We start from the raw sequence: 23352 nt of genomic DNA, 5'->3' as shown, positions 1-23352 counted from the left end.
GTTTGCACACTCGAATACTGTCACCCTGCCAACGGCAACAAGGGCCCAAAACAGGACAATCCCCAGAGAAAGCATGGGCTCCGCGGGGAAGGTTGCAATGGAGGAGGAAAGGGGGACTTGTGAAATGCTAATTGAGCTTCATCCCCTTATTGAAGTGGAAAAAGGGTACCTATCGTTCCATTGAACCAGTGGAGTGAGATGTGAGGAAACCGTTTGTCTGGTAAGTAACACCTCATGCTTGTGCACTATGCTGCCCTTAAAGCACCTCTTTAGCAGCAGTACAGGGAGTCTTAAAAAAAAATCCTGCAATCTATATCGATGCTACAGGCCATTTATTCAGAGGGAGCTGCAGGCTACATGATTGATTGCCTCATTCTCTCAGTTCGGGGTTGTCTGAGGAGAGCCCTGCAGGTCTGTATGTGCTCTGACTGGTCTATCTTTTTTAAGGCAGTGCATCCCTCTTGTTCTGGAGAGGCAGTGGGACCCTATTGTCCTCCTCCCTTCTTCTTCCCTTCACCTCTCCGCTCAGCTGAAAAGGCCAATTAACAATGGGGCTCCCCTCCCCTGGCCTGTCACCCCTCTCCTGTGCTTTTGAAGTGAGGGAGAATCAGAAAGAGGAAGCATAGTGGCATCTATAAATCCCACAAAGTGTTGCTGTCCTTGTGCCAAGACAGGTGGACACCATGTTTTTCGAACTTTTCAGATATTTGGAAGGTTGAGCTGATTGATGAAGTTCTTCTATATTTTGCTATCCACTTTAATCCAGTTTCATGGTGTCTGCCTGAACTAACCATCAGTCCATCTAACAGACATACCAACACACTAGTGTCACTTTAACTGCTGCATGTGTGCACCAAAGATACGCATCTAACTTGCATATCTTTGGTGCACATGTAAATTACCCTCAGATAAAGGTTTCAGCCCGGAAGTGTTTGGGTTCTGCAATGATGCACAGGGATGTTACAAACTACTGAACCATCATTCCTCACCATGTTTGCATTCTGTAACACAAATCTATTTAGTAGAAGCCCAGTGGAGCTCTAATAAAGCTGAAATCTGACTCTGTCTGTACTAGCTCCTCGGCAGAAGCTGTCCAAGACGTATCCATTAGTGTAACTTCATACGGTAAGCATCGCTCAAATATAGCTAAAATAATGTAGGCTACAAGTAAGATAAGACTGAAGAGATCCCCAGGGGGGACCAAAGTGTTACAGTACACTACTACAGTACAATAAAAAAGATAAATATTACAGATAACGATACACAAGCAAAGAATATAAGAATCATCTAAGCAAAATTAAGTTATATAAAGTATCAGGGTTTACAGATCCATGATAGCTCTAGATAGTAAAATCTTGTTACTTTGGTTAGAAGAATTTCATTTGTTTCGTCATCACACCTCACCTTAAAAATACACAACTCCGAACTCAACAGCAGTGTTGGAGATAAATGTTCATTATTCTCTCACCTTCTGGTCATGTGAACAGATTACTATATTCTGACAGAATACACCTTTAAATTCAGACAGGACGATTGCGTATCTCTGATTGATCATATAGAGGACGTTGGGAAGCAACCTTTGTACACTCTGTGAAATTGTGCAGGTTAGCTGCAAAAGAGAAATGTATGTATGTAGTGCCTCCTCCCAGCCTTAAACACTTTGCTTAGTATGGGAGATATATGTGATGGAAAAAATGCCATTTTCCCTGGGGAATATGGAGGTCAGAGTCAGACCACAGTTTTCCCAGAAAATGGGACAAATGGATCACCTTCACTGCAGACAACAAGGATGCCATTATATCTATATCAGGATGAATCTCAGGACAACATGGACATAGACAACAAGACTTTAGATGAATGTGTTTCCTATTTGGTTTCCAGGCTTTGTTGACGGTTGTGCTCTATTTTTCTTCTAGTGCACTTTCTTCATTCCCTTTGACTGGCCACTTTGTTCAAATAATGATGTCCTTTTCAGTGGTGTTTCACTTGTTTTCTTATGCAGGAAACACTAAATAACTGCTTAACACTTGCACTTGATTTGTTAATATGTTTATATGGAGCGCCTTAATGTCATGTGTTGCCAGACTTTCCCACTAGATGGCAATCTACCTCCACTACGAAACAGCCAAGCTGGACTGTTGCAATAAAGGAGGAATACACAGACAGTGAAGATAGCTGCAGTTGAGTTCATTTTCTCTGAACGTTAATATTCCTTAAATGAAACACTGGTTTAAAACCTCTCGTTGTTTGATGTAATATTTTCGGGCTCTGTTTGTTTGAAGGGGTGCTGATTAACCATCTTGGCAGGAATAATGACACAGAAAGACCCCAGTAATCTTATTAAGAGGTTTTCTTATCTGAGTTTAAAAGGGACGTGATGTATGTTGTGGCAGATTGAGGCAGCAGGAAGGAACCAGGAGGATGTAGTGCTTTTCTCTTGTCAGATAATCAATACTGGGACAGACTGTAGGAGAGGATGGACGAGCTGAACTGCTGGGCACTCACTATATGCCAAATCCAGGCTCGCTGTGTACTTCAGAAACTCTGAAAAATCTCTGCATCGTACGTGCAAATGCGGTTTAACAGCAGCTGTGGATTTTCCACTCTAAAAGTCATCCACGGCTCTTGTGCATGAGCTCACCCCATTACAGTCTGTGAAGAGCTTTTTGATAGGCAAGAGATGTGATAAATGCTCAGCCGCAACAAAAGGCTGTAAGGCTAGATGCCGAAGCCATTGATCTTAATCCAAAGTTGTTTGAATAGTTGGCTCAGATGCTGTTTGTGTTATTTGGAATAAGCAGCCTGTGACACCATTGGCTGTCACTTCTGTTATTTAAACCACAAGCAATGCTTTGAGAGGAACAGAAGTCATTTGGGCACGACAAGTGATTGTGGATTTATGAAACATGAATAAGCAATGAAATTGACATAGAGGCTGGGCAGCGTGTTGGTGCACTGAGCACAGACACTGCCCTGCAGAGCCAACACCTCTGCTTCAAGCATAGCCCCCGCTGAAGTGCCTTTAAGCAAAATAATGGATGTTTAACAGTGTAAAGGATGGTGCTGGGACTCTATAGAAAAGATGCCTATAGAAGATACAGAAGGATGGACAGTATTTAGATTGCGTAGCTGCATCTAACCATTATTTTCAGAATGGATGAAAGGCTGTAAGGTGTCAGAGAAAAGTGAATCACTATTTACTAAATCCCAAGGTAACATCTTCAAATGTCAAATCAGCAGTCCCCAACCAAAATATATTCCATTTACAATTATATAAAACAGTAATTCTCACATTTGAGAAGCTGGAACTTGCTCCAGTTTGGAGAATTTTTCCTGGAACGAGACAATTAACACATTAATTTGATGTAATCCTCAATTAATCGACTAATTTCTTCAACTCCAATAGCACTATTTTAAATACTTTTAGTATAGGAGTAGTTAGTACAAGGGCTTTTATAGATGTGTTGATGTAACATAATGAGGTGGCATCAAAGAATTATTTCAAACAGACTTACACAGACCCAAACATGATTATGCTGCCTCTTCTGCTTAGATGGCACCAAGGTTTTACTCCCACTGCCAGTTAACTGTTTTAGTAAATCCCAATAAACTGTGACTGTCACGTTGGCTCTCTCGTACCACGTACATGGCTGGGGGCTGTGGGGTAATTTCATAACTGTGCTTTAGTGGAGACCACCAACAACATTATGCAACTCGGCTCTTAAAAAGTGCCCGCTGCGGCCTGATTCTTTGCGCTCTGGCCCACAGCATCACCCCGCGTGTCAGCGCGGTGTCAAAGGTAACAGCGGCGGGAGAGAAAATGAAGCCCGGGCGTTAAAAATAAACCTCTAATGAATATCTTATAAATGTCTTTGTTGTGTCGAGCATTAGCAGTAAATGCCAGGTTGCATCAGTGTTGTTTATCTCAGCCTACTTTGGGACATTGGAGTGTTCTCGCAGGCACGCAGCGCATCAAACATGGGTACGGCGGTGTTTTCAGTCGGTAGGCGTCTTGCGCGCTCTCTCCCTCTCTCTCCACTAGACTTTAATTCGGTCGAGGACGCGTCATCCTTACGGACTCGCCTCCACGCATTGTGGGCTTATACTTTCTGCTTGGACCACTGTTGGAAGAAAAAAAAAATTAAAAAAAAAAATCAAACATAAACAAAACAAACAAATCCCAGCTGACATTACCGACGCCTTCATAACCACATCCCCTTCCTCACTGTGTGTGTGTGTGTGTGTGTGCCCGCGCGCGCGCGCGTGTGCGTGTTTTTCCAGGGGAGGGGGACTTTTTGAGAAGCGGAGGGTGAATTTGTTTGAGCACACGCTGTCAGGACTGAGCTGATGTGAGCGCTGCATCAAGTGCGCGGCGGTGATGCTCCGGTATAAAACAGCCCGCTGTATTTTGGCACACAGGGGGATGCATCAGTTTAACCCTCGGCTCTGCCCTCCGGACTCGCCCATACAGTGTTCAGCCTAGATAAGTTGAGGGGATGTGTGATCCCATTGTGAGGAATCCTGCCGCGCGATATTCCTGAGGATCTCTCTCTCTCTGTGCGTTTTTTTTCCTTCAACTTCGATGGCTTGAGTGGCCCATTTGCACTCATGCTCGCAGCCGAGGAGGGATGTAAGGTACGGGCCATCTACCGCCCTCACATTGCACGGAGTAGCGGCGTGATTCAGGTCGCTATCTGAGTGCCAATAAGAAAAAAAAACTACTTTCGAGATGTGAATTTATCGAGATCTGCTACTCATTCCACCGGCTCGCCTGTCCTATGCTATCGACAACGGGATTTCAAGAGGAAAATGATTGTGGCATAAACTATTTCTGGAGACGCTTGCCACAGATATCGCCGCTGAACTGGACAGGGTGGATGGTTATTTCCCAAACTGTTCAAGCCTATGTATACTGCATTCATTTGTTGGAAACGCTGCCTAGTATCTTCGAGAACAGCGCAAGAGGAATGCTGGTCCAAGATCTAATGCCATTTACTTTAAGTTTTTGGCCTTTTTTCTTCGGTCATTGCCTTCTCTCACTGTTTCTACTCTCATGCCAGGTAAGAGCCACGATCAGGCGCGCCAGTTGTCAGTTTACGCATGAGGTTTCCCCAGAGTTTGATTTACTGGTGGACCACGGATGAGAGCTGTGGAGCTGTCTCTATTTTCCAAGCAACTTGTGCACTTATTATGCTGCAATTAATATTGCATGCGTGTTTACGCAGGATGCTGAGGTCACCAGTGCAGGGCAACACCTGTGTTTAGGAAATACTGAGGGGCATGCATGTTTGAACCGAGGCATGGGAAATACAACAATACACACCAACACACAGGCACTCAGCTCTCTCGTAGTGGGAACATGGAGTAGCCAACTGTGTTTTTATGATAGCAATATTCAGTTATGGCACCAGGATCCCTGCAGCAGGCATATGTTAGTGATGAGTATTCTAACCTCTGCCCCATGCTGCTGCCTACAGATAGTGGTGAGCTGTTGTTCACACGCACACAGTGTTGCCAGGGTTCATGTGTAATGTGATCTGCTTGAGTTTCCAAGTCCACCCACGCACACTCCTCGGGGCAGCCTGCTGCCCACTCTGTTGGTGGGTGGTTTCTTACAGGGAGCGGGCTGCAGCCATAGACGTGATACTATTCTGCATGTACTACATACACAGCAGCCCCGGTGACAACAGCACTGGAGCTGCGAAATGAAAAGAATGCTGAGAGGATATCCACAGTGCTGCTAACTAAGAGGCTGCTGAGTGTTCAAGCATCTCCATTTGTGCTGCACAGTGTGTTGTGCTGATGGCACTTCTGAGTAATGCGCTGAAGGACGGTGCCTCAGTCATTTCAATGTCTCTCTTTCTCTTTTCCTCACCATAAGGGAGAACTCCAGAGGTCATGCTCACAGACTGTGGCGGAGAAAGTTAGTGAGCAGTGCCAGCTGGCATGCCACTGTCGAAGATACCCTCCCCTTCCTCCTCCACCGCCTCCTCCGCCTCCCCCACGGCTACTGGGCACCACAGGTAAGGCCCCCAGCTCGCACTCCCAGGTTTCACACCTGTCTCGCTCCAAGTCTGCCTCCTCACTCTCAGTCTGCTCTCGCCCCACAGTTGGATCTCATTCCTAGCCAGGCACAGGTGTCAAGCAACTGGCTAGTCTGAAGAAACTGTTTTGAAGTGTTTCCTTTTGTGCTTGAAAGAAAAATGTGCCATCAGCCCCCCTGAGATTACTGTGTGAGTTCCTGTGTATGGGCACAGTTTTTGCACATGTGCCTCTGTGCGTGTGATAGAGCCAGCAGGATGTTGACAGCTGAACACAGGACTAATTTATGCCGGGTCTGACCTTGGGGAGTACCCAGCTGCCTGTGAAATCCATGCCTGCTGGGCTGCCAAGCTCAGTGGTTCAGTGGTAGGGTTTCCCCCGGAGGACCCCTGATTAAAACACAGATGAGTTAATTAAATTAGCTTTAATTTGGTAGAGATAAGGGGCTAATGAACCAGCCCAGTAGTTTCAGCATCGTTTTGAAGTTGAGCTGCCGGCAATAAGAGTGTGCGTCTTTGTGTGTCAGTGCTTGTGTACAACAAGCACATACACTGTACCTGTGTGGATCCACTGCCTGTTGGTGGCAGTTTTCCCCGCCGACACTCCCTCTTTGGTCCCACTCTGAGATGCTGAATCCACTGATGGATAGGCGAGCATATTTCACCGGCCTGCTCGCTGAAACTTGATATGATTTGTATGTCGTCTCAAGCACCTTAATGAACAGTGCACTGAAATATGGGACAGGCGTTTCTGATGATGCAGCCATTCTGAGCTATTACTGTGGCTCTTTAGCATCACTCACCGTGAGCCCTTAATATTATGAGTAGGGAGGAATACTTAATCATTAAAGTCTCAAGAGAGAGCAGTGTAAAGGTTTTAATCAATCAGTTCCAGTGATTTTTTTCTGTCTGGCCACTTTAAATGGTCCTCTTTTTTCCCCCCTGACTCACCATGAGAGCCATCTTTGAATCAAGAGTTATGGACCCTTCTGTGAATGTTGGTCAGTGCATGAATGCTGCCAGGACCATCTGACTGTAAGCCCAGGTGGGGGGTTGAATGCCCAATTGCGGCCAACGCATGAGTGGAACACCACATCTACAGTGTTTGATGCCTCCATAAACAGCAGTATGTCATGATAAATATGACAAGCAGGGCAGTTTAATCCCCTGTCTGCTTTACACAGAAATATTTGCAGAGGGTGGAGACGGCATGAATAATTCACTTAAAGGGAGTGTTTTCCTTTAGTTCTTCATTTAATCTATACAGACGCATAATTATCTTGATTTCCCTTCAGCAGCCCAATTTGCAGAGCGGTTGGAGCTGAAATTTTGCTTTAAACTGTAGTCTTTAAAAATGCAATGAATATGCATAACTAGCGTGAAAAACTGGGACAATGACTGAGACCTTATCTGTCTTCTACAAGTCTAAAAAAAAAGTAAAAAATTGGCAATGTTAAGGAAGTGTGTGTGCTAAAAATGGTTTCCGAAGTCCTTCAAAGGAGCGTGCTTTATCACAATGAAGTAGATCCTTACCACAGACTGAATTAAATCCTACAGCCGTTGACAAAACGCAGGATTAAAATGGTAGTTTGGCTGAGGGCAGCTTTTAAATTCATAGTGACTTATGATGTGGTTTGCTGTACTGGGCAGCGCCGTGCCGTGTTATTTGCTCCATAGAGAGATGCTGCGTTGGAAAATAGTCTACAGCATTACCAAGGAGTATTTGTTGCTATGGTGTAAACCCTTCCTCTCATTCATAACAAAATAACTGTAAATGCAGGAGCTACGAGTTTGTTATTGTACATACAGGGCGCCGTATTTTCTGTGGAGCATGAAACTGGAACAAACCAGCATTCATATAGCTCCATAGATAGATATGCACATGACTAAACTGATTTATAGATGGTGGGAGAGCATCAAATGCTGCAGAAAGAGCAGAGGAAAGTTCTGCATTACGGACACGAAGTTGCTGATGCACATAATGTTATTCAACATTCCTGGTGAGTGGTCTTAGTCCACGGATCTAATGTGGAAAGAGCAGGAGGTTCCTGCAACAGTAATTGGTGTGGACAAGAGTGCTGGTGTAAGGAAGGCTGACGGGACCTTAAATGATTCATGGTGTCGGGTTGGATATCTTTGAACGTTGAACCTAAGACCTACAGAACAGGCGAGGACACAGCGTCTTCCCAACTCAGAGAGCAGGGAGGAAAATCACCTCCATGCTGCACTATTACTGTGTGATGCAATCACTAAGGATCTAATAACAAGACTCAATTCAGTGATGAACAGATTTTTCTGATTTATTTTGTTAAATGCATTCTATTCATTCTCTTCTTCTGCATCAATTCTCTCTCCTCCTGCCCCTTCTTCTTCTCCTTTTTTAAATTTTTTCCAAAGTGGCCGAGCCCATGGTGCCCTTGTTGAGGCCCTGGTGGATGGAGATGGACATTATAGTGCTTGGAACGGTGGGCTGTGCCTCAGTTGTCTTCCTCCTCTCAGCCATCATCATCTGCTACAAGGCCATCAAGAGGTTGGATGTCACTTTTCTGTCCTCTTCTTATTTTCAGCTTAATCTCACGCGGGGAAATCTCTGAAATATTTTTAAGTGATGACAAATTGAAATAGGAACTGTCACGGGCAGGCTAGTCAACATATCATGTGTAATTTGACCCTTGGGAGGCTGAATTATCTCTCCTGCCTTTGTGTGTGTGAGTGGCGCAGGAGGCTACAGTGACCCTGTTATCACCCTGCTGGGTCACAATGAGGTCAGAGGTTAGATAATGGAATGGGTTGTAAATGTCAGCAAGGAAGATCCACTGCACTGAGTCACCCAGAAGCATCCTATATTCCAAATTAATTAATTGAGAGGCATAAAGACCTGACTTCACGATACTGTGTTGGTTTTAATTTGCACAAGTGTCTAAAGCCGCCTAGAATGGCAGCTGGGTTCATGAAAGTGAAAGCAAGAGGCGAGCAGAGGAATCCCAAGACGCTGCTGTTGCAGCGGGAACTGTTTTCCCCCATTTGGCTTATTAGAGAAAAGGCTGCGTGAGGTTTTAGCCTGCAGCACAACCCAGACCCAATTCTCTGTGTGACATTCAGGCAGCACGGTGTCACACATGCACTCTGACATCCATGTTAATGTTTTAACAAACACACACACGCGTCCGCATCGTGCAAAGCACTGCACGTGCACGGAGAGAGGCATGCAGGGGATACTGGTGTGCACCCATCCATAAACACACAGCATCTTTACATACATAGATACATCATCTTGGCATATTTACACACACTATAAAATATGGCATAAACATCGACTGTCACACACCCATATGAGAACTAAATTAGGGGGCTACTTCTATGTCTTATTTATGTGTATTTACATTGATTTAATATCATACCTTGCTATATTTATAGAACTGTATTAAGCTTGCATGCCAGATATGGCTTTCCTCAGCAGAACTTTATTTCTCCTTTCTTTAAACAACAAATAGGCAAAGTCAGGCAGCGGAAGTAATGGGTGGTTGGCTCAGGAATTCATTATGGCAATTCTCCAGCCCCCTGTGTAGCCAAGGGGCACCTTTTTTAATGCAGCAGTGGTAGGAAAGTGTTGTTGCAATACGGGCTCTAGCCCCAAACCCAAGTCATTATTTATGAATTAATTTGCGCAGTCATTCAGTCGCAGGCCACATCTTTTATACATGCAAGCGGGTCGTGTCCTGAAGCTCTGTGGGCTCTAGACTGCAGACTTTGTGCCACGCCAAGCTGCCCTCCACTCTGAATGAGAAGGGAAAAATACTCAGGTCCAGCCAGACTGGCCTCATTAGACATTCATTAGTCACCAGCCAATAGGAGGGCAGTCCAGGGAAAAATGTGACTCCTTAAACATTTGTCATGGATGCGCTAATCATCCATCGTTCCTGAGAGGAAGGGAGAGGAAACAACACATCGAAAAAGGACTGAAAAAATGTTGTCTACCAGAGCAAGCAAAGGCAGTAATTGAGCGTCTTAGTCAATAACAATGTGAGAGAGGGTTTGTCAGTGAGAAAAACACAGCCAGTTATATATAGCCCTTCCAGCCCCTCGGTGCTCCGGGCTTTCCCAATGAAAATTAGCTGGCCGAGGACCAAGGCCTGAGCACCACAGACAGCAGAGGAGCTAGCTCTGCAGGTCCCAGCCCTCCTGGCCTTTTGTTATTTTTTATAATCTTTGTCTGCCAGTCATCTGTCAGAAGCAAAGGGGCTGGAGAGAAAAAACACTTCCATACAATTCTATTCAGCGTCCGCAGCACCAGGGAGGCTGGTGTGTGCAAGCAGAGAGAAGAGGATTCAGACACACGCTGCGTTTCAGTGTTGCTGTGCCATCCAAAGCAAAAGACATGATGCTGCAGTCCAGGCTGTCAGCCATCCAAGAAGCCAAAACAAACAAAACTCAAACCAACTGACTAATGAAGCTCAATGCTTTTCCCAATCACTTACCGCTCTGGGAGGCGTGTCCGAAGACAGATAATACATCACAGCTGCTCCTGTCCAAGGGCAATACAGTCTATCCAAAATACCCAGCCACGGATGCAATAAAAGGAACTATTTATCAGGCAAAATGGTTCAAAATCCAATATTCATGAATTCATCATTAATCTCGTGTTTTATTTTCAAAATGACTATACCAGCAACGTCAAAACTGGTGACAGATTTTCACAGTCTGTTTTTTAAATGCTTTTTCTTTGAACCACAGCATGTTACTCTAATTTCCAGATGGCTGGAGTAATTGTAAACAGCTCAACACATGTCCCAATTTCGCCATGATCCATTCCCCAAACTTCAAACAGGAAAGTGCGCTGTGATTGCACAGCTTTGATATGAAATATTCATCTAACCTGTGAAGTGTTGTGTTGCCACCTGCCATGTGTCAACAGCATGGCATCTATTATTGAAGGCCCGGGTAGAGGTCGGTTTGAGGCCCCCGATGCTCTGCCCTGTGTGGTGGCCCCAAGCGACATGGTCAGTCTGAGCAGAGATTATGTCCTGGGAGAAATAAACAGGGCCAAAGCACCTCCAAAGCAGGCTGCAGATCACCAGTGTCAAACAGCTGTTTACAGCATAACAGATGAAGTACTGACCTGTCAGAAAGTTCAAAATGAAACTCATTAGTGAGCTGCAAGGACATTGCATAATGTAAATTAATATCGAAGCTTCACACTTTCTATTTTAAGTAGAAGAATTCCCAGACTGCCTATAAACAATGCCATCTGTCCTGTAGAGAAAACTTTGGTATATCCCAGCTCCCTGAGCTGCAGCCAATTAGCCAATCATCTGCCCCGCGGCAGAATATGTTTCCGCCCTGGGGCCGGACAGTTTCCTTTTTGAGGCTTTCCCCAGGTCCCACAGGGACACAGCAAGCAGCATCTGTCCCACATGGCCAGCATGTATCCCTGGTGTTCTAAGCCATAAGACCCCTCCCAGCTGACAGAGTCCCACAGGAAGTCTGAGTCATTGCCTTATGTTATGTTTTTATAACTTTGCTTGAGATCACCTCCAACAACCCAAGCCGCTGTAAAATGCAGTTATTCCGAATCATCTTGCTCATGCATGACATGACACAAAATATGAAAAGAAATATCATAATCAATCTGAGACTATAACATGGCAAAGATAGTTCAAAGTGAGGAGAGTTAATATTCTGTTTGTAATGATTGCCATGATCAACATCTCAATTTAGCATGTTAGCATGCTAACATTTGCTGATCAGCAATACCCACAAAGTAGAGCTGAGGCTTGTGGGAATGTCATTAGTTTTGCGGGTATCTGGTTCCTGTCACTGCCCCATCCATACATCCTGCCCAGTCAGTGCTGCACATGTGCAGAGGTCAAGTCCTCACGCCTGACCAATGGATTCCTCTAACCTTAACCCTCCCCCAACGAATTAGTTCAAGGGCTGCACATGTGTATAACAAATGGCTTCCAGTACTGGGCAGTGATAGTCAGAAATGAAAGTATTGGGCAAACTGAAATGATGACCACCAGAATGTAGACTGCATGTGCTAGAAAAAATGCATGTTTCTAGCACATGCATTTGTTTTAGAAGTGGCTGAAAGAAAGAAAGACACAAATTATTTTTAATACTGTTTCTTTTTCACACACAGCTGTTTGCAGGATGCGTGGTGATGAGTTACTGTATCTATTTGTAGGTGTGTTAGATTAATAACTGTACTATTATGATGGTGAAACAAAGTAAAATTTGTTGTAGGAGGCTTACATTCATACATTTAGGTTGACATCACATGTAAGCCTACAACTAACAGATTTAGTTGCTCAGTAATAGTAATCATGTTGAGAAATCTAAAGTTATCAAAATTTCCTCTTAATGTTACGTCTCCATAATAATAATTCAGCAGATAGAGCTCACCCGTGCTCTATTGCCTTCCCCTTTAGCTTTTTGTCGTTGCAGTTCAGTCAGTTCTTTTCTTTTTCTCTTTGCTGATCCTGCCCCAGTATCAGCCATAACCACAAAATATAACATCAAAAATAAAAAATATCTGGCTGACATACTACTAACCATGAAACTCTGCCCTGGAAAATGTAAACGCTGGCTCTTCCTCTCTAGGCAGTGAAATAACTAGATAGAAAAGGTGATCTCTAATGAGCTTGCTTGCTTATATCAGTCATATAGAGGCATCAGTGCTAAATTGAGACTGTTTCATAATCAGTTAAAAACTCCTTGTGGCTGCTTTTATGGTATCACCAAAGTTATTACAGTTCATCCTGAATGGAACATGGATGTCTGTACCAAACGTTCTGATAATCCTTTAAACAGCTGTTGAGATGTTTCACTAAAAACAACACATGTAAAACAAATGGTGGCGCTAGAGGAAAAGTCAGGGGATCACTGAAGTCAGTAGGATTCATCCTCTGGGGTTCATAAATGTCTGTACAAAATGTCATGGCGATCTGTCAGTTGTGAGTACATTTCAGTCTGGACCAAAGCGTCAAACTACAAAGTCTATCCCTAGAGTGATGTCACTAGCAAAGCCAAAAACTGCAGAGGAGGCACACTGAGAGTGTTTATTATTATCTCTTTTTTTCATTCAGTCAAAACCCTTTAAAGGACTGGTAAAGATCCTGAGAGTGACGTTTTCCTGGTGTATCTTCAGATGAAACACTGGATGGAGTTCTGCTGAGCAGGATCTCTGAGGAGCTCTGAGGAGCTCTGATGAACACAGGAGGTGGAGGGGCGGAGGTGGTTCACAGCGCTGAAATGACAGCTGAAAAACAGCCACGACAGGAGCAGTTTTCAAACCTGACAGCAACAAGATGCTTGTTTAGCCGGTGTGGCGAAATCAGATTGGCTTAAGTGTACGGGGGCAAGAAAAAAAAGACAGCTGACAAATTGAATCGCCAGCGAGGGGAAAATGAGCATGTGCGGGAAAAGTACACATCCTAATTGAACATCCCAACAGCAAGAAATTCATATCAATCATGTTATACTCCAGAGAAATGTCAAATGGTTTTATTTCATAGTCTCGGACTGATTATGATTCAGCAAATTTCTGTGAAAATACATGTGGGGGTATGAATTATGATGCATACATTGGTTCATGACAAATGCTACAATTTTCAAACTTACTATGCATGATGCATTTTTTAGTACTGACATGTTGTCAAAGGTGTTGATTCAACTTAATAAGAAGGTTTTGAGTCTGTGGACATAAAAACAGAAACCCCATCAAACCATAGCAGAAAGAATATAACGGAATCGTACAAGAACAGCACAAACCGCTGTCTTTAAGCTATTCTATGTGTTTTTGCTGAACTTTGGCCGCTGTGGCCAATTACTGGATGACATACGTTGAATGGGGTGTACAAGAAGCAGAAGTAGAAAAGAGTCAGTTAGCTAACTCAGTTATTTAAGTTTCACAGCAACATTTGGCAAAGTTGGGTAGCATTAGATGCTATAAGCTACTGGTCACACCAGACCAAAAAGTGCTGCAGCAGCAAAACCCCTGAGTGCATTGAATAGAGCCACATTTAGTTTTATTGTTTATGAATTTAACTTTTCATTTGTAAAAATATCCTATTATTTCTCTTTTAAAAGTTACATAGTCTCTTTAAAACAAAAACAAAACATCCTAAACTGTTGCAGGGCTGTTGCACTGGATGGCATTATGTCATGTATGAGCTCATTTCACCCTGTAAGGATTCCCTCTCTGCACGATGCCCGAGCAGGGAAAAAGATTTGTGCTGGACTGGACTGGGAATGACTGCTCGTCAAAGTTGGACTGGTCAGCCAGGGCTTTCAGAGGAGAGGAGACACCGAGCTAAGATGTTGCTCAAGGGTCCTCTGTGGCAATGAAGGCACTGTACAGCGTTGAGTGGGACAATGACTGTACTAACTGTATTCAGATCTGTCTCTGCGTTACATAAGCCCGAGCAGGGGAGAGCAGCTGAGGGGGTCGGTGCAGAAGCCACAGTACACTGGACAAATATAATAACCACAAAGGCACCAAGGAGTGCATGAAAAGGGCTGCATTGAATGATACTGCTCTTCACAGGCCAGTAGCAGCAAGGGGATCATGTGTTGCAGCTTTATTTCGCACCAGAACGTACTCACAGAAATGACAGAGTATTACAGCGCAACCAGTGTTTAGGGGGAATTTCACAAGATCTTATGTATCAATGTTATTCCCAAGTAGTTTTGATAGCCATACACATACTCATTACTTAGGGGGAAGATTGCATCTACCAGTCAGAGAAGGTAATTGCAATGTATCTTTGCCTCCTTCCTCCTTGCAAAAGTGACCTTTGAGCATTGAGCTTATTAGAAAGGATCACTGAGACCAGCGTATCCACCCGGAGCAGCCCGTGAAATCAAATCAGCCTAAAGGTTAACAGTCTAGAAACTCTGTTTAATGACATGGTCTGTAGCTAACGTCACATCTCTCATGTCAAGGAATTTGATTCCTCACTTATGAAAATGTTTATTCGCAGGAAACCACTCCGAAAAGAAGAGAACGGGACAAGTCGCGGGGAATATGCCATGAGCATCCGTAACAAGAAGGCCATGGGTACGAACAACACTGTGGTATAGACTGTGTCCTGGTAGACGCAGGAAGTGACATCAATTACCGTCTCTCACCTTTACCCCGAATACAACAATCCCGTCTCACCCAGAATGCAACTGGGTTTTACCGAGGTTTTCGAATAGGTAAACCTTCCCTCTTTGCTTGGCATGTTGCCCGGACTGAAGACACCATTCAGCTCAAGAGGAGCTGAAAAAGATGGAAGGAAAAAATAAATCAAGGCAGAAAGGATGGAGAGAAAAATCCACAAACCCCCATGGTGTCGAAAGTGGCACAGCAGGCTGAACATTATGCTCTTAGTAACAGCAAGTGTTGCTGACAGGCTGGTTGGCTGCTGGCTGGAGAGGGACTGTCTGCCAGTCTGCCGCAGATCCAGACCTCACACACTGTTGACATCTGCAACGGAACAACAGACAATACAGCAGCCCTGCAGTCCCATGGGCAGCCAGACAGGACAGCCCATCACACACAATAAATAAAGTGCATGCAGTTTTTACAGAGAATGCAACGTTTTTTATATTCCAGTCCACACATTGTCCATCTTTTGTTCTCCATTTCTGAGACAGATGCTTTGTGAGAGGCATGATGTTACTGTCGGCCCTGGCTCTGAGACGTGGATTCATCTGACTATGCAATTTAAAGAAATCCATAGAAAAAAAAGAGGAGCAACGATATCAACATGGGACATTCTGGTTATTTTACCATGCCAAAAATGCCACCGAAGACTTATGCTCAATGTAATATACTTCAGTCATTCATCGATTTATTTGCTCTATTTATTTACTTATCTACCTTTGAATTTATTTTTCTACTTAAAAGAAAAAAACTTGTCTTGTAAGTTACTCACATCTTTACAAATCTTCTACAACATCTTGATGAACTCATTTTATCTCTTGATTGCTCTGTTTTTTAAGTGAATAATTTATAAACCATATAATTCATTTGTGATGCTCCGATGCTTTAAGCCTGCTGTCAGTTTGTTGAGACACTGATGCAGAAAACACACTTGCTCTGCAAAGAGTTTTGCTATCAGTTGTTTTGTCTCTGGGTGTTTGATATGCTTTTCTCTGTTCCCCTGAGACTTCAGCTAAAGAGTGAGGGGTCTCTATGATGTGCTATGTGAATGTGTGTTTTCCAAACATTATTTCTGTGCTGCATCATATGCCAGCCCCATTTCCAATTTGTTCACTCAATGTAAGAGCCCCTCCTAAAAGTTAAACCTGCTATCACAAGTCATTTGGTTAAATCTCTAAATGTTTTGGAGTCTTGGGGTCAGCTAGATGCCTTCAGCCATGTTTTGTTTGGATTTGACAATCTTCGTTTTTCTATCTGTCAAGAAGGGCTTAGCCCATCGCTATAGAAACAAGGGGACATGAGCCCAGGGCTGACCTTGTGACTGGTGAGAGACAGGAGACTTAGCCAATAGCCAGAGATCAGGTTGCACAGAGGATGGCCTCAGCAGGGATGTGTGTGACTCAGTGCTGTCACAGGCATCCTCCACATCCCTGCTGGAAAAACACAACTGAGCTGAACTGGAGCATCACTCAATGCTGCTCTGCTCTGCTTTTTTTTTCTTTTTTCTTTTTTTTTTTTACATTAAATCTGTGTGTGTGTGTGTGTGTGCGTGCGTGCATGCATGTGTGTGTGAGAGAGAGTGTGCGTCTGTCTGTCTGTGAGTGTGCATGCTGATGAGTGTACTCAGTGAGAGTGGGCTGAACTCTGTGGCTGTCAGTTAAGTATAGATATTGGCTAATCTGTGGAAATTTGGGAAAACACATGCTTGCATCTAAACATGCACAGGTTATTAGCTAACAGTATACCCCACCATGTACCTATATGAGAGAAATGATGGATGCATGAATGTAAATATTGATATTTAAATATCTGCCTTCTGGACTGTTAATTAATGTACAGTGTAACAGAACATATGTTTATACATAGTAAAACTTAAACAATGTGCTACCATTTAGAATTATGTCAATGTTGTCATGTTGATGGAGCAAGCCATTAATGTATATATGGCAATCAATAGTACATACACAATTTATGCATTATACCAAACAGATAGAAAGACGTGCATAAGTTGATTTCATTGCTGAGTTTTTCAGTTGTAAATAAAACTGTACATAACAATGGAGCTACAGTCTATTGTGTTTAAAGAGATATATGTGCAGAAATCTGTTGTTATGCTAAGGCAGACAAACTGGCCCAGAAGTGGCGAAGGTGATAAAAGTGAGAGTGTTATATTTAGCCTGTGCCCATCCTGTCTGCACTGTGCTGTGTTGTGCCGTTCATGTCTTGGGCAGAGCTGTGCTGGCCGTGTCTCCTGGGCCCCCCGCAGTGGAGGACATGTTCTCAGGCTGTCTCACACAGTGCATCTTTAATGAACTGCCATTATCAAGCGTATTCAACTCCATGGGGCTTAATGACGCAAATAAGAAAAGTTATAGGTTGCATATTGCACTAGCTCTGGGCTCAATCAATGCTAATGTGGCAAAAGAAATCATGGATGTGTGTGAAGGATTTCTGCAGCCAAAGCAAGAAGTTGCTGTAACAGAATTAGGATTTAAATGGAGGCTAAAAGAAGGCAATAGCTTCAAAACACCTCTGCAAAAGGGCTTTCACTCTTGCATTAAATCAAATGGACATTTTCTCATTTCTATTTCAATTTGCACATCATGCATTAACTGTTGTTAATGATGTGAAACAAACAAGGGGGACAAACCTGTACTATACAGGCCGATGCAGAGGTGCACTGAAGAGGAATGTCAATGAATTACATTGTGAATGAGAGACCATAGAGTACTTTGCCTTCCCTGCTTTAGATGTGCCACTTGATGGTAATGCCAATGGACACTCTGAGCAATTTAAACATTCATGCATTGTCCAGCCAGGGCACTGTGGATTTCACTGTAATAAAAGCAATGTGACAGCACTAGGCGGGGGGACCAGGGATTGTCACTGTCTCAACAAGCTTTCCGAGGCTCTCACAAGGTATTTCCATAGAGCAAAAGGACGCTGGTACACAGATTCTTAAAAAAGTAGGATCTTGAAATCGTTTGCACACAAAACAGATGGTTATTTTGATCTGCTGCAGCCTGTGTGAGCCTACCTCTCTCAACCTGCTCTTCAATCAAGGTATGTCACCAATGCATGCACCTGGTGATGCGCTGTGCTGGTGCATGACTACAATGTGTGTGTGTGTGTGTGTGTGTGTGTGTGTGTGAGAGAGAGAGAGAGAGAGAGTGCAGTCCTTTCAAAGCTGACCTTCACAATCTTTGAGGACCCACTCACACCCTCTCCGCCTGAGAGGCCTTTGGTCAGCGTTAATTACCCTCAGTACCTCCAGCTGCCTGCTCATCAGGTCAGCGCTCCCATATGGTCCTCCAGGAGGCAGCAGGCAGGCAGGAATGGGCGGGGAAGGTGCTGGATACCTGTGGGACACTGATTACATAAGCTGCTGCTAATGAGAGAGGTTCTTTCGAAAAGGGCTGCGAGTTCAAACGATCACAACGGTGGCAGTGGCTGACAGATGCAACCCCAGAGCAAGCGGGACTTGATTAAACACACACACACACCTATGCTCATGCTGGGGCACACGCACATAAACACCTGTATCCATCGTCACGTTAATACACACTCACACACACAGAGGCACACAGCAGGAGAGATGCTCTTTGATGAGCCAAGACTAGAGGTTGATGAGAAGGGGCACTGCAGCCTGATTCAGCTAGCTTGGGGTCACTGGGGAGTGTGTGTGTCTGTGTGTGTGTGTCCGTGTGTGTGGGTGTGTGTGTGTTTATTAGTCACATTGTGTGATATCATTATACTAGTGACTCATTTGGCACGCACCTCTCAACATGGGTCCTCTGATACTTGCAGTGACTAAAAAGCAATTTTTTTTTTTAATATATGCAAATCCAATTGGGCTTATTTTTGTCCAATAAACTAATTTCTTCTTGCAGAATACATTTATATCATCAGATCTAATTCATCTTAAGGCTTGATAATGAAATCCTTGCAGCAGTGAAGATCAAAACAAAGATTAATGTGCTGTTCGGCTTTCTAGCCCTGCTGTCATGTCATCTGTTATTCTCAGACAACAGCTTCGTGGTAATGCGGTTAGACCTCACAACAATGCTTAATCACAACAAACCACATTAGGCCAAAGGTAATTGTGTTTGCTTGGTATATGCACGGTCCAATCTGTTTTCGCTGCTGCCAGTGAAGAGGGGGATGGAAAAGTAGTGAGGGGGTGGCTTTCCACTTTGGGGCGGGGAGGGGGGAACAACTGAAATAGTCTTGTTTACCTCCAATGTCTGGCTCCACCTTATCGAGTTACAAAGCTGCTGCTGCAACTCAGATCGGCCCTCTGATCGATCTGAGCTCTGATGGCGAGAGGCAGCATGACTGACAGCCTGACAAGGATCTCAGACGGGAGCTGAGTAATGCATGTCATGTCATTTTCCCGGAGACACCTGAGGTTCAGTTTCCAGGAGAGTAAACAACAGAGCTGATTTTATCACGCTGCCATCTGCATTATGGTAAACTGGACATTTTCCACATCAGTCAGGACATCAAAGGGCAGTAAATGTCACATTTGAATTTTGAGGAGGTTGGCAATTCATATGAAATGACAAAGTGTCTCAACATTTAGAAAAACTCGTACTTTTATTATCCAGTTTGCAACCAAGCAACTTAGAAAGTGATAGAATATGAATGTCACAGGGTGAGCATATGCAAGATTCAACGAGCACTTGCTGTCAGACCCTCACTTTTACTTACAGGGGTCTGTAGAAATTCTCTTTGTCATCTACTGACTCTTCAAGTCTGTTGAATACAACAGTTAGGCACCTGATACAATGATCCCCCACAAGCCTGCCAAGCCTTTAATGATCAGCTCCAGTGTTGGTCCTTTAAAATAGCATAGATATTACTGTATATATACAGGTATTATACTAAAGGTGCTAAAAGTGATTCAGTCCAAATGAATCCCCCACAGCATCAGTTTACACAAGAGTCCTTTTTTGGTTGGAGGGTTTAGCCAGAGAGGGTGCATGCAGGTCTAATGACCCAGACCGGACCTGAGGTGACTGTCAGGCATGTCACATGGGGTAGAACTGTGAGGCAGCCTCAGATGACTGAATCTCCACCTGAGCCATCTTGAACTGTGTGCACTGCAGCCACTTGCGCAAAGCAAACGGAGGGGTTCCGGCTGTCTGGCCCTGCAGACACTGGTGGTTCACCCGGTTCTGGATGGCCTGGAGACGCAACTGCAGTCCCGCAGACAGATGCTGATGAGGGCAGGAAGGAAAGATAAAGTTTTAGTGTGAAATCATTGAAAGAGTCAATAGCTACTTAGATATTATTAACCTATATCACATTTTTTTAAAGCCTTACCTTAAGGTTTGACTGAATCATGGGTAGCCACATGGGAATTAGCTTTAGGAAAGAATGAGGATGGATAAGTATTAGGCTACATGCTAAGGTGATCATATATTAACCATGAAGAAAAATACTAGAGTTACAGCAAACCTTGACAAAGATGGTTGAGTTGCACTCCTGCAGGGCTTCCATCAAACTAATGACATGAAGACACACCATCTCTACCATCTGAGATAAAAAATATATATACATATATCAATAAAAACTGTGATTTTCTCCAATATAGTTTCTTCATCATATGTAAAACTGAAATTATGTCACAAGTTGAAACTAAACTCCTCTCAAGCATGCCGAATTTGCAGGCCCCTATTCCTACTGCAGCTAGCTTACATAGATGCCCAGTGGAAAAGGATAAGGCAGAGCACTTACCACTTTATTGTGGGCCATGAGCTGCAGGATGCTGGGTGTAACCCGACTCCAGAACTCCAGGCCAGTGAGGATCGCACTGGAGGAAAACTCAGTCTGGTTCTGGTTCAGCAGGGACGGAGCAGCAGCTGCCTGCTCGCAGTAGATGGTCCACAGTTGGGCAAACATGAAGGCGTGGAAAAGAGAGCACATGTGCAGCACCGACGTCTGGGGGGCAGAGAAGCAGAAAAAGTGGTTATAGTATAGATCAGATTAGCAGAACCTGGGTCAGGTCATTTGAAGGGATGCAGTTCTGCCAGACCTTTGACTGTTCTGGGAAACCAATGAGGATGACTATAAGATGATCTGCGATGTGGGAGCCAGCATCTAGAGGGATGGGCATGCAGGAGGTGGAGCCCTGGTGCAGGGCACAGTGTGTCAGGGAACCCAAAAGCAGCCAGGACAGCTGACGAATGTGAGACACACACTCGATGAATTCTTTTGGCCTGCAGAGACAAACGCATTGAAATTCAGTCACACAAATCACACCACACCGTGCAATATTCAGGACAATTTTGCTCTTATACTTGTTTGGATTCTACTCAATATTTCACCATCAGTCACATAAAAGTTACAAAAAGACATATTTTCCTTATTGAACTCTATGGTATCTAATCATGGGTTTTTTCTTCCAGTCTTTTTAGATTTCTGCTCTCACACCAAAACACTGTCAATTGTTCTTTATAGGGGAAACTGGATTATCCAGAGCAACTGAGATATTGATTTTGCTGGAAAGAGATGTCTTTGTTGATTTTTGAATGTTGTGAGTATCAAAACATTAATAAATCTCGTTGTAATGGATACAAACTGGACGAATTAAGCTAAATATTACGAGAGACATATGAGGAAATATGTGTAATTTGGGTGAACTGACCCTTTAAGTCATTGAACACTTACTAAACTCCTCTGTGGCTTTGTCATTCTTACCCTTGTTGCATGGTGGATGGCGGATGATAAAGCCAGGGAAGATAACGGACTACAGCTTTGTTATCGCGGTGATTGCCTTTGCTGATCTCCATGGCAGCGACTTGTGCCAAGCCCACTTTCAGGTTCCCCCCGAAAGTGTCCTCGTGCAGCGGCTGACAGCAAGCCTTCATATGGCTCTAAATAACAGATTTGGAGAATGAAGAAGATATGGCTGAACAGTAAGATAAGATAACACTTCATTAATCCCACGCTGGGGACATTAAATAAAGATAAATAAAAATAAGAAAAATATGGTGAAAAAACACCACATATGATAAGATGCTAAGCAAGTTGTGGAGCTCACGTGAAGAACAAGACTTACTTTAAGTTTGGTTAGCGTGTGCATATCTGCAATGAAGTCCAGGAGCTCACTTATGTATTGTCTCATGCATTCCATGGCTGCTGTTGTGCACTGTCGGGAACAGAAAACAGTTTATCCTTTAGGAGGAATCACAGTGGGTCCTATCTCTGTTTCCTGCTGTTTTATGGGGCCGATTCTAATAAGATCCAAACACACATCGACTAAACTCTTACCCCCGGCAGCGTTGCGATCATGTGCTTTTGGATGATGGTGGATTCTGCGAGCCGAGTGCCAATATCTGCACAAACAAACTGAGAAATTCCACAGTGAGTTTTAGAATCGTATTCAGGATGAAAATCTGTAATTGATTTGATTTTTGCAAACTAAAGTGCATAAAGAACAGCATTTTTTACCTGAACCAGCAGTAACAAGTTTGTGTCAGGCAGAGGAGACTTGAACTTGAGAGCCTGCAGAAGCTCTAACACCACAATGCGGGACATGTAGAACTTATCTCTCTCCTGGATGCGAGGAGATAGAGAGTGGAGTAAATGTACTGATGCAGCAAGACTGCCTTTTTCTATTATCACTCTCCCTTACTCATGCTGCGCGGAGAGCATAAACTCTGTAGTCTGAATAGAGGGGGAAGGACAGGCAGCAAGAGGGGAGGGAGGGGAAGCAGGGAGACAGAGAATAGACAGAGAATAGTGAAGCTGAGGAGTAGATTTAGGCCAGTCCAGATCTCTCCTCCCAGAGTCCCAGGCAGCTCAGATGAGGCTGTCAGGCTGCCTTCTCCCTCCCTGAGGACAGGCTGCTCTCTTTGTTCATCCCTTCCACACAAAGCCCAGCTGCCTGTTTACAAACCACACTGTCATCTTCTGGCTTCCACTTTGCCTCTCTCTTTCTCTATGCAGTCATGTTTGCTTATGTTAGGCGCAGGCACATGCTCCTCCGCTCTTACAGAATGCAGAGCTGCCTCTGACATTTCTCACCGTGTGGCTTGTTAATGTGCATACCTGTCCGCGGCACTCTCATAATTAAAAGTTAATGGAGCATGTCCATTTGGTAAATAGCAAATCATAGGCTCTCCTTAAGCTAGAGGGCCCTATCGCATTTGGTGT

The 23352-nt window shown here is 44.0% G+C and overlaps 2 protein-coding genes across 2 annotated transcripts in view; one reads left to right on the top strand and one right to left on the bottom strand.

The window, feature by feature from the left end:
* The first annotated feature begins 4778 nt into the window (after positions 1-4778).
* On the top strand, positions 4779-16477 carry prima1 (proline rich membrane anchor 1). Its single transcript, XM_041954598.1, has 5 exons — positions 4779-5060; positions 5882-6023; positions 8439-8571; positions 15026-15102; positions 16455-16477. Exons 1-5 carry the CDS (start codon positions 4779-4781, stop codon positions 16475-16477), a joined length of 657 nt encoding a protein of 218 aa, XP_041810532.1.
* A 3745-nt stretch (positions 16478-20222) lies between these two features.
* LOC121618662 (protein unc-79 homolog) overlaps positions 20223-23352 on the bottom strand; it is a 32891-nt gene continuing 29761 nt past the window's right edge. The window contains exons 43-51 of the mRNA XM_041954201.1: positions 22648-22752; positions 22468-22545; positions 22256-22345; positions 21895-22070; positions 21230-21413; positions 20932-21135; positions 20653-20730; positions 20518-20559; positions 20223-20411 (exon numbers count right to left, since the gene is read on the bottom strand). Of these exons, the coding sequence (XP_041810135.1) occupies positions 20223-20411; positions 20518-20559; positions 20653-20730; positions 20932-21135; positions 21230-21413; positions 21895-22070; positions 22256-22345; positions 22468-22545; positions 22648-22752 (1146 nt within the window). The remainder of the gene's footprint in view (positions 20412-20517; positions 20560-20652; positions 20731-20931; positions 21136-21229; positions 21414-21894; positions 22071-22255; positions 22346-22467; positions 22546-22647; positions 22753-23352) is intronic.

The sequence above is a fragment of the Chelmon rostratus genome, chromosome 15 (genome assembly GCF_017976325.1).
Source record: "Chelmon rostratus isolate fCheRos1 chromosome 15, fCheRos1.pri, whole genome shotgun sequence".
Classification (NCBI taxonomy): domain Eukaryota; kingdom Metazoa; phylum Chordata; class Actinopteri; order Chaetodontiformes; family Chaetodontidae; genus Chelmon; species Chelmon rostratus.
This window is presented reverse-complemented; position numbering and strand designations above follow the sequence as displayed.

Excerpts from the sequence above, each read along its gene's own strand:
- prima1 (XM_041954598.1), top strand. The coding sequence starts at position 4,779 with ATGCTATCGACAACGGGATTTCAAGAGGAAAATGATTGTGGCATAAAC. Across the intron at positions 6,024-8,438 it reads ACGGCTACTGGGCACCACAG|TGGCCGAGCCCATGGTGCCC; the intron begins GTAAGGCCCCCA and ends TTTTTTCCAAAG. Across the intron at positions 15,103-16,454 it reads CCGTAACAAGAAGGCCATGG|AAGGGCTTAGCCCATCGCTA; the intron begins GTACGAACAACA and ends CTATCTGTCAAG.